This window comes from Sinocyclocheilus anshuiensis, unplaced genomic scaffold (genome assembly GCF_001515605.1).
Source record: "Sinocyclocheilus anshuiensis isolate Anshui unplaced genomic scaffold, SAMN03320099.WGS_v1.1 scaffold1237, whole genome shotgun sequence".
Lineage (NCBI taxonomy): Eukaryota > Metazoa > Chordata > Actinopteri > Cypriniformes > Cyprinidae > Sinocyclocheilus > Sinocyclocheilus anshuiensis.
Window position 1 is genome coordinate 1,640,650 of NW_015553581.1, and position 11,406 is coordinate 1,652,055.

Here is an 11,406-nt window from a genome sequence, read left to right on the forward strand (position 1 = left end):
CATACGTGTAGTGCCGGAGCGAAAAGGTAAATGAGTGAAAATAAATGGGAAGGACGAGAAAAGGGAGGGGAAAGAGAGAATGTGCCTCCCCGAGAGCTGTGTCCGACTCGTATGAAGGCCTCGCTGCCTCTCAGCCCCATTCAACCAATGCCGCCACTTGTCACATCAAACGTCGTTGCCGTAGCGACAGCTCCACATGTTGCTGATGGTGAAATGGTGGGGTGAGGGGTGGTAATGATGACCTGGATAGGTCGTCCGTGAGAGAGAGAGGAGGGAAAAAACGGGCCGAAATCAACAGGAGCAGGAGGGGGTACAACGAATGGAGTGTAAGGAAAGTGCCATGGGCCCAAAAAGGGGTTTGTAAGTAATATGGTTTGGCAAGGACACAAACACTGAGTCTTCACATCTGGAACAACCGTACAACAGAAGATATATGAGATCGCACAAGCTGGGGATAATACGGGTAACACACCCTGCCAAAGATTTATAGAATAATAAGTGTTTAAATTGACACGACTGATAAATATGCTTTAAGATGGACTTATTATATTTTAAGCTGACAAGGATTTTCAGGATGCGCCATCCAATAAATATAAAAGTCCTAGGATACATTTGAAAACATTTTCTCAATTAAATTAATAGCTCATCCCAAAATAAAAATGTGGTCATCATTTACTCACACTCATGTTGTTCCAGAACTGTTTACATTTCTTTCTTCTGTTAAACACAAAAGAAGATATTTTGAAGAATGATGGTAACCAAACAGCTGATGGTTCCCATTGACTTCCATAGTATGGAAAAAAAATACTATGGAAGCCAATGGGGACCAGCAACTGTTTGGTTACCATCATTCTTCAAAATATCTTAGGGTGAGTAAATTATGACAGAATTAGAATTTTTGGGTGAATTATCCCTTTAATAAGATTTCAGCGCAATCTCAGTGGGAGTGCTGAAACGGCATTGCTGTGTATGTCACTGTGGGACGTAAAAACTTTAATTCATTAAAGAAGTAAAGAAAAAGACTCACAGAGAGAGAAAGAAGCACAGAGAGACAAAACAGCCTAAGCATTTATCCCCATAAAAAGCGGACAAAAACAGTCAGGTGCAAGGTCTCATTACTGAGGCAGAGAGAGAAAATTATAAGATAAAGGACAGGGAGAAAGCACACGCACACACTCACTCACTCACTCATACACCGTGCACTTCAGAGCAAAGAAAGTGTCACAGCCCACAATAGAACAAGAAAGAATAATTAAAAATATGAGCAGCCGGATGCAACAAAAGACATTATTCTGCATTCAAGGGTCTGCAACAGCTGTACAAAGTGAAAGGGGAGCGAGCGAGGGAGAGCAGAACGCCTCAATATGCACCGAGCACAAAAGCCACCCAAGAAAGTGGGGGAGCGAGGGAGAAAGGGATGGGGAGGGGTCAAAGGCAGAGGTAACAAAAAGAGAAGGGCCAAAAGAATGGCAGAGGGGAGAATGGCAGGGGACAAGAAGAGAAAGAATGAGTGAGGGAGAGAAATGAGGCACAGCGGGAAAAAACGCAGGAGGATTTGAGACGGGGGAACGGTACAGTGGGGACAGTTCGAGATGAACGGTGACGATTCAAAAACATTTCATTTCAAATGCCCTCCTTGTTCGGTTCAGTATTAAACGCCAAAGTGATTCATGAGAACCGGGAATTATATCTTGGTACGTGATCTGTACATAAATAGATGGACAAAACTGTAGAATCTATGAATTTCAATGAGAACGTTCCCTGTTTGGTTGATGAGGGTGGTTATGCACAGAATAGTGACCTGTGTGGCCAATTCTGTTGCTGACTGACAAGAGAGAGTGGCTCATTATACCAACCAGTTCCCATAATCGCTAATCAATAGACCTGCTGATCACAGTGAACATGTGGGTCTTGCGGGTTGGTTGGAAGACATAAAAAAATGGGATAAGCATACCTCTCCTACTCCAGTCTGGATGATTTTCAATCCTGTCTCACCCTCAAGGAAATTCTTCTCAGCTACTGCAATGTAAAGACAATGAATGCTGGTGAATTAATCAGTAAGTGCCTGCTCATTCTTTTTTCCTTTTCATCAAAATGAACGGTCCAAACGAGAAGGCTTGTCACTCACCGGCTTTATTGGCCACATCCTCTGCGCTGAGATTAAGAGAGTTCTGTCGGATCCTGAACGTCAGGGCCGAGCCCACCACGCTGCAGACATGAGCAGAGACAAACGGCCGATAGATTTCGTTTTCTTTTATTCTCACCCTTTATTCACTAATCTATCAGTCTCTCCATCCAGCAACGCACACACACACACACACACTTTACCTAATGTTGATGAAACTGCTCGTGGAGAGATGGATTCTCTCCGCCAGCATCTCTAAGAGTTTCACCCCATCATAAAGACCTAAAGGACTGGAGGGAAAACACAAGACGACATACATTTATTTTATTATGAGCATTCAGCACAAATAAATTAAATTAATTTCAAGGAACATTCAGCTGTATTGACATAAATACATCAGGAAATCATCAGAAATACACACCAGACTATATTTTTCAAAGATCTCAAAGAGGAAAAACTGATCTTAAATGAGTCTTTTAAAATTCTAGGAAATTCTATAATATAAAAAAGGGAAGAATAAATTGGAGCAAGCTATTTCTAATTTAAAATTTGAATTGGTATGTAGATTAGATTTCATGCAGTCATATTAAATATTTCCCAGATAAACCCTGTCATACATTTTTGTAAAAACTGTTCAGGACTTTTTTCTTGGCATTTCCAGTCATTATTATATACATTATTTAAAATAGTATAAATAAATTTATAGCAATTTTCTGATGAAATATTTTAGAAATAAGCATGAAAAAAAAATGTATATCAACTACAATTATGCTTTTTAATGACAATTTCCTGCTATTTTCATGTTTTCCATAACAATGGGAATACTGTGCTATTGAAATGCTCATCATTCTGTTTCATTACATTCATTACTTTCAAAGCAGAAAAGAAAAACTGTCCAACAGTTAAAAATCAGTCTTTTCACTGTACTCTGAGACAAAAAAATAAACTATGAAATAATACTAATACTGTACTAATTCTAATTCTACAAAAATTGTGTTTTTGGTAAAAACTTGAGCATGGACTGTGTCTAAAATGAACAGGCATCTGCCATCTATATAATACAGCATTAAAACCCTATAAAGTTTTAGGAGCTCCTACCTCTGATTAGTGACAATGTAGCCATATTCCTCTCTGGTGTTTGTACCATCCTTAACGGTTTCCAGGATGTTGGTGATTTTCTCTTTTATATCTAGGTCTTTTACTGACAGGGTGGGCCCCACAGTGTCCCCACTGTCTTCCTTAGGCACAGTCGCAGGGGCTGGTGTGGATGGGGGCTGAGTAGGGGCCCGCTGGTATGTTGGGGTAGATGGCAGAGCTGAAACAGGTAAGGGGGGTTTCGCTCCTTTCGTCACTTTATCACTGCCTTCTACAATTGTCTGTGGAGGAAAACACAAAGCGTTGTGTGTGAAGAAAAAAGCACAACATAGTACAAATAGTTCAGTTTTTTTTAGGGATAAGATCCCTAAAATTGCAAAGACTAAAGTCTCAATCCCAAAGAGATATTCTTTATAAAAGTTAAGACTGGTCCACGCCCTCCTAAAACACCTCGTTTAAACACGCCCCTACATGTCTACGTCACGATGTGGGAAGATTTGCATAACGCCGCCCAAATGTTCACGCAAAGAAAGAAGGTGTAACTTTATTGTTGCTGCCGCTGCCGCCATGTTGTGAAGATGCTGTGTGTTTCGTTGCGAAAGCGAAAATACTTTGTTTGGCCTTCCAAAAGAGGACACGACTATAAATCAGACTAGAACGTTGCAACACTGTTCCAGAACAGTTTAACCCAAATATTCAGATGTGTGCAGCGCATTTTATGGAGGACTGTTTCCTGATCCTGGTAGAGTAGACTACAATGCTGGCTGTTCTGACTCACAGACTGTAAGTACGTTTTCGTATTTAAAGGATTTGCCACTGATGATTCAAACGCGAGTTTTGAGCAGTGTAGAGTAGCGCTTGTTGTTTGTAATTTCTCCGATCACAAATGCAGACATTGTTTTATGTTTACGCGGCGCGATGCAACGCAATGCGTAAAAAGACAGTATAAATCATTATAATCCGTAATTATGTCCCCACTGGATGCAACAAATGCCTCGTTTATAATGGGTTTTCATGTTTTTGTCTCGTCGTTCCATCACAATATGGTAAGGGGCGTAACATTTCCGTCACACGCTTGAGGTATTCGACCAATCACAACACACTGGATGATGACGTGCGAAATGCAGCTGGAGGGCAGGAAGTGATTTTTCTTCGTAGGAATCACTAGCAGAAACTAAAATGCCTGTGTTTTGCGTTGTTTATGGATGCTCAAATTGGCCAAACCGAGAAACCACAAGGAGTTTTTATCGTGTACAAAAATGTGTTGTTCATATGTTCTTTTTAGCAACATCATATGACCCCTTTAAACCTGAAAATGCAATATACAGCTAATTAATAACTCTTTTTACTCCTTTATCATGCTCTCTGATAAGTGGCAGTGTTATTTAAATAATTAGATGACTCACTCAACTATGCATTAAAAGCAAAACAAATGCTGGTGGAAGTGTTATTTTCTTTAAGCATTTAGGTGAATAATTCAGACTGCAAATCTGCATCTACCTCTTTTACCGTGACTGTCCCTGGGGATTGATCTGAGGAACACAAAGATAAGAAAAAAAAACATCACACAGTGCTTTTGTCCCACAAATAATCTTAATGATACAAGAGTAAAAACTGAGGGATGCATAAGACCTAATAATTTAATTATGATTCAAGCAGTGTGATAATGCATATGTCTGAATGAATGACATAAGTACATTTGTGTGTGTTGTGATGTCACTCTATACCTGCATTCTCCATGTTTTGTAGCAGCTGTAACACTAGAGTAAGTCGTTTTATCTGCTGAGGGCTCAGGTCCCGTGGGTCCACCCCAAAACTCTTTAACAGTGTGGCCAGCTGTGCCAGTGTATCATCTACAACACAAATATTAACATGCTGAATGAAATTAAAACATCAGCACGCACCACCACTAACAACTGAAAAAAATGCTACATTTACACGTTTATTTATCCAAAGCAACTTACATTGGATTCAAAGTACAGATTTTACAAGTTTAAGCATTTTCTGGGATTTAAAACATGACCTTGGTGTTACTAGCACCAAAAGTTCTACTATTTTAGGTACAGGAATCCTAGTCCTCAGTTTTGCACAAATGTATCTTATCATACTTGCTCTCTAAACAGCAAACAAGCTTAAAATACACATCTGTTCAAGCACGATACAATAAACAGCTCCATAATATAATTTTAATCCATTCTAAACTAAAGCAAATGGGAAAACCGCAGACTTCAATAGTGCATTGTTTACTATGACATCCTCTTAAGGGCACAATATTTGAAGCGTCCCAAGAAAGGTACTCACCATCAAGTCCAGCAAGAGAGCTGTAGTCCTGAGGGATTTTCTTGTTGTTGCGCTGGGCTGAGCTGGCCTGTTCCTGTAGGGTGTAGTCCTCTCCATATTCCAAAGGGAAATCTAGATCTTCATAGTATGGGGCGGCAGGGAGGGCTGCTGCCCCCCTGTGGCGGAAAGAGGGTTGTGTGGAGGAGAGGTAGAGAGAGACAGCATCTTCCAGGAGCTGGCGGTCTCTGTCTCTTTGCTGTGCTCCAGCTCGAGAGGGGGGTCGTTGGTATCCCATGCTGGTATGAGGATGGAGAGAATGGGTCATGTCCTCCTGTTAGGGAACAATGAGAGAAATGAATATAAAAAGGTAAGATAAATCTGTTTGATTTTCTATGCTACTTACTTGTAGGTATGAGTATGGGTCCACTGGTAGGGCTTGCATCCGGAGCGAGGAGGACTGGTGGGGGTCTAGGACCATGTAATCCATGTAGCTCTGAGCTGGACCAGGTTCAGAATTAGAGCTAGAATAGACCTTCTTAGCTGCAGGCTGTGGCGGCCTAAAAAAAATTCAGTCAATTACATTAAATCTAATAAAAGAGATCAAACATCTGAGGTCTGAGAGACCTCTGAAATCAAGTTTTCCAGCAGCAATAACACACTCAAAGGAACGGTTGAAAAATAAAAAATTACTTTCTCATCCTCATGCTGTTTCAAACCTGTCTGACTTTCTTTTTCTTGTGTAACACAAAAAGGAGAAATTCTGAAGAATGCTTTTTTCATTAATATAAATAGACCTTTCAAGCACCATAAAAGTATTCTATATCTTTTACATAAGTAGAACATACAAGTCTGTGTGCAGCATCTAAGAAGTCTTCAGAAGCCATAAAATAGCTTTGTGTGAGAAACACAACAATCTTTAGTAGTAAGTCAGTATGCATTGAAAATCTTGATATCCATTGGAGCCGATGGACTCGAGTTTGAGTCCTGAGTTGTGGTACTTTCTGACTCTCTCACACTTTGCTTTCTGTCAAGTGTCTATTAACCTATACAAATAAAGGCAAAAATGCCTTTTTTAAAAATAAAATCTTGACACCCATGCTAACTCTACTTTTAAAATTCATGAGGGAAGTGGTGATTTATGAATTAAATATTCTGTTGAATCAAATGAATTGATAAAAGTTTTTCAACACTCTGAAAAATTAATTAAAGAATCGGACTGATCTGGTCATCCATTACCAGCTAATTAAAGAGAACAATTTAAAATTCACAAAGCTATTATATGAATTCAACAAACTTAGAATATCGTGCACTTTCATGATACTTTTATGGTGCTTTTGAGCTCCAGAATCCATTAACAGTAACCGCACAGAAAAAATGACCAAGGAGAAAAAAAAGTTCAACTAAGGAAATAAAGTCATATAGTCCAGGTGATATGTGCAAAATTTGAGGTGATATGTTCACTTTTTCATAAAAGTATGAAACCTGGTACAGTTGTACAGGTTGGGGCACTGAATATTTTCAGAAATGGAGCCATCGCAAAAACACCTCGTGGTTGCCATGGCGACCATTTTACTTTCCGCCATAACCAAATTATGTATTTTGTGTCATATCTCCTGAACCAAACATGATAACACAGAAAAAGTGATGTCTACCCCTATGTTTTGATGGTCAAGGATTACAATGATACCATATACAAAAACATAAACTGTTCAGGTGAAGAGTTAATCGTGAAATCAGCAATGTGAGAAGGAAATCACAGTATCTGAGCATCACAGTACTACAGCATTTACAAAAGTCCATATTATGGCTATTAATTTTTTCTTTCTTTGATAATTAACTAATATTTTATTCAATAGTACAATAAAAGATTGCTTTAATTAATTAATTAATTATTAATTCGTTACATTTATATAGCGCTTTTCTGGGTACTCAAAGCACTTTACATGAATCTCCTCAACCACCACCAACGTGCAGCATCCACCTGGATGATGCGACGGCAGCCATATTGCGCCAGAACGCCCACCACACACCAGCTTAACTAATATTTTATTCAATAGTCCAATAAAAGATTGTTTTCAAGAATACAATCATTTATTTCAGCGATATAAAAAATATAATATCAAGTAAGTGTATTTTTCCGTACCTCTCAGGCAGAGTCAGGTAGGTGGTAGTATGTTTCCAATACATTCTTGTTCTCTCTCAACAATGCTCTAACATCACACGCAGACGGCAACACAATCTTGCTAAGCTGCATCCTATCTGCACCTCTTCTTGACACTTTATGATCCACTTTAACTTCTTGTCAAGACTATCTGTTTAGACAGGCCAGTGCATAATACCACTTCTAACCTAAAAAGTTGCCCCATGTATCATCATCTTACTGTATTTTTGCTGAGCAGTCTTTTGGGTGGCTCACCAATGTACTAGTAAATCTACTGTAAAAAATTAAGTAGGCTTGACCAAAATTTTTGTGGGGAGAAGAATTTATTGAAGATGGTAGTGTAGCAGTTCTTCAATAGCGATGTTGAGATCCTGCAATCTACAAGACGTTCCTGAGGAATGCTGTTCCTTTGTAATTCTAATGGTATGGACCATTTGGTTCACACCTGTTACATTATTTCTTTCACAGAATGACCAGCTGAACTTTAATCAATCAGGTTTCAGCAGCGGCCATTCAACTGAGACTGCTTTGCTGTCGGTCACTATAGCCCTGCAGCGAAAGCTGATTCCAAATCATCAGTTCTTATTCTGCTGGATCTATCTGCCACTTCTGACACTGTGAATCCAGGTAGGTCTTTCAGGGTTTCCTGGGGAGGAGAAGTATCCCAAGAATATCAACTGGTCACAGGGTTCCCTCGTGGATCAGTTCTTGGACCCCTCCTCTTCACCATATATCATTCATTTCAACCAGACAATCCAATAGTAGCTGCATGGATCTCAGGCTGCCTGGCAAACATCCCGGCATGGATGAAGGAACACCTGCAGCTCAACTTGGCAAAGACTGAGCTTCTTGTTTTCCCTGCCACTTCGACTCTACAGCATGATTTCATCATCCTGCTAGGTTCATCAAAAAGTATTCTCTGGTGACCAGCTGACCTTCAAGGACCATGTTGTAAAGACAGCTCGATCATGCAGGTTTGCATTGCGCAACATCAGGAGGATCAGGCCCTTCCAAACAGAGCATGCTGCACAACTTCTTGCCCAGGCCCTTGTCATTTCTAGGCTGGACTATTGCAATGCTCTTCTAGCTGGACTTCCATCATGCTCAATCAAACCTCGACAAATGTTTCAGAATGCAGTGGCACGACTGGTCTTCCATGAGCCCAAAAGGGCCCACTTCACACCTCTCTTTATCTCTCTGCACTTGCTACCGGTTGCAGCTCGCATCAAGTTCAAGACATTGATGTTTGCGTACAGAACAGCCACAGGCTCAGCACCCTCCTACTACCTCCTCACTCTACATCCCCTCCAGAAGCCTGAGATCTGTAAGTAAGTGATGACGTGTGGTAACATCACAGAGAGGCATTTTCTCAACCTGGCAAAGACTGATCTTCTTGTTTTCCCTGCCACTTCGACTCTACAGCATGATTTCATCATCCTGCTAGGTTCATCAAAAACTATTATTTGGTGACCAGCTGACCTTCAAGGACCATATAGTAAAGACAGCTCGATCATGCAGGTTTGCATTGCACAACATCAGGAGGATCAGGCCCTTCCAAACAGAGCATGCTGCACAACTTCTTGCCCAGGCCCTTGTCATTTCTAGGCTGGACTACTGCAATGCTCTTCTGGCTGGACTTCCATCAAGCACAATCGCTCGCATCAAGTTCAAGACATTGATGTTTGCATACAGAACAAGTGGCAACCTTCCGGTCTCTCTCATGAAACCAACAAGGAAGTGACTAAAACTGCAATTCATCGACTGGCCGCTAGAGGCTGGCTCCAAAAGGGAGTCAGTCCAGTAGACTCCCCATGTTAAAATGCCCAACTTTACAGCAGGAAAAAAATATGTTTACGCTTCAAAAACGCTCTTCGGAAACCTACGGGTGACGTCACGGGCACTACGTCCATGTTTTTATACAGTCTATGGTACAGAACAGCCACAGGCTCAGTACCTTCCTACTTCCTCCTCACGCTTACGAATCTACATCCCCTCCAGAAGCCTGAGATCTGTAAGTAAGCGATGCCTTGTGGTAACATCACAGAAAGGCATTTTCGTTCACCTTTCCTGGCTGGTGAAATAATCTTCCCACAATCGCAGTAATTAATAGAACACCCGACACGTTATTTGACAGCAACACTAATTTAATCCCATACCCGACCCATTTGACATAAAAACTGGGACCCGAACCACACCTGCATTAAATCTCCTACATGAGGTAGACAAAACTGGGCGTGTTTAAACGAGGCGTTTAGGAGAGCGTGGACGAGTCTTAACTTTTATAAAGAATATTTCTTTGGATTTGAAACTTTAGTCTTTGCAACTTTACAGATCTTCTTTATGCACCAAGAGCTTGTAACACTCCAAAGAGAAAGGAAAAATCACATCGCATCATATGACCCCTTTAATATAATCACTACAGCTGACAATTAGTGGCAGCGCGATCGGCTACATTGCTCAGAGTGTACTGGACTGAGTCGAAATAGTCTTGGTTATTGGACCCGCAACCTGCCCGTGCTTGTCACCGTCTGGCCCGCTCCCGCACCACACCCTACACATAAATATTATTCCACCCGTTACAATCAAATATTAGCGATTCAACTGCATGTACCCGCCCGCATGCACGACTCTGGCTTCCCCCTTGTGGACAACATAATAGACAACTCTGGCCCCAGAGTGATTGTAAATTAAGTTTACATGAAATATGTTTGAAATTTAATTCTGCATCTTCTGAGATTTCATTGTAATCCTTCTCATAAAGTCACTGAATTAACCATTAACTGTTCACCTGATTGCATCGCCATCTGCGTGTGATGTTAGAGCATTGTTGAGAGAGAACAAGAATGTATTGGAAACACACTACCACCTACCTGACTCTGCCTGAGAGGTACGGAAAAATACACTTACCTGGGATAATTTTTTTTTATATCTCTGAAATATATGATAGTATTTTTGAAAACAATCTTTTAATGTACTATTGAATAAAATATTAGTTAATTATCAAAGAAAGAAAAAATTAATAGCCATAATATGGACTTTTGTAAATGCTGTGGTACTGTGAAGCTCAGATACTGTGATTTCCTTCTCACATTGCTGATTTCACGATTAACTCTTCACCTGAACAGTTTATGTTTTTGTATATGGTATCATTGTAATCCTTGACCATCAAAACATAGAGGTAGACATCATCTCTTATGCGTTATCATGTTTGGTTCAGGAGATACTGTATGTCACAAAATACATAATTTTGTTATGACGGAAAGTGAAATGGTCACCACAAGGTGTTTTTGCGATGGCTCCATTTCTGAAAATGCTTAGGGCCGCAAACTATACAAGTGTACCAAGTTTCATGCTTTTATGAAAAAGTGAACATTATTTTCACATATCACCTGGACTAATAAGTTGAACTTTTTTTTTTTTTTTCTCATTTTTTCTGTGCGGTTACTGTTAATGGATTCTGGAGCTCAAAAGCACCATAAAAGTATAAAGTATCTGCACGATATTCTAAGTTTGTTGAATTCATATAATAGCTTTGTGAATTTTAAATTGTTCTCTTTAATTAGCTGGTAATGGATGACCAGATCAGTCCGATTCTTTAATTAATTTTTCAGAGTGTTGAAAAACTTTTATCAATTCATTTGATTCAACAGAATATTTAATTCATAAATCACCACTTCCCTCATGAATTTTAAAAGTAGAGTTAGCATGGGTGTCAAGATTTTATTTTCAAAAAAGGCATTTTTGC

At 39.9% G+C, this 11,406-nt stretch overlaps 1 protein-coding gene across 2 annotated transcripts in view; it reads right to left on the bottom strand.

Moving 5' to 3' along the window:
• ptprna (protein tyrosine phosphatase receptor type Na) overlaps window positions 1–11,406 on the bottom strand; it is a 46,320-nt gene that overhangs the window by 11,692 nt on the left and 23,222 nt on the right. For both annotated transcript variants that reach the window (XM_016460237.1, XM_016460236.1), the window contains exons 5-12: window positions 5,904–6,057; window positions 5,522–5,831; window positions 4,948–5,073; window positions 4,721–4,752; window positions 3,224–3,501; window positions 2,329–2,415; window positions 2,129–2,208; window positions 1,955–2,019 (exon numbers count right to left, since the gene is read on the bottom strand). In XM_016460237.1, the coding sequence (XP_016315723.1) occupies window positions 1,955–2,019; window positions 2,129–2,208; window positions 2,329–2,415; window positions 3,224–3,501; window positions 4,721–4,752; window positions 4,948–5,073; window positions 5,522–5,831; window positions 5,904–6,057 (1,132 nt within the window). The remainder of the gene's footprint in view (window positions 1–1,954; window positions 2,020–2,128; window positions 2,209–2,328; window positions 2,416–3,223; window positions 3,502–4,720; window positions 4,753–4,947; window positions 5,074–5,521; window positions 5,832–5,903; window positions 6,058–11,406) is intronic.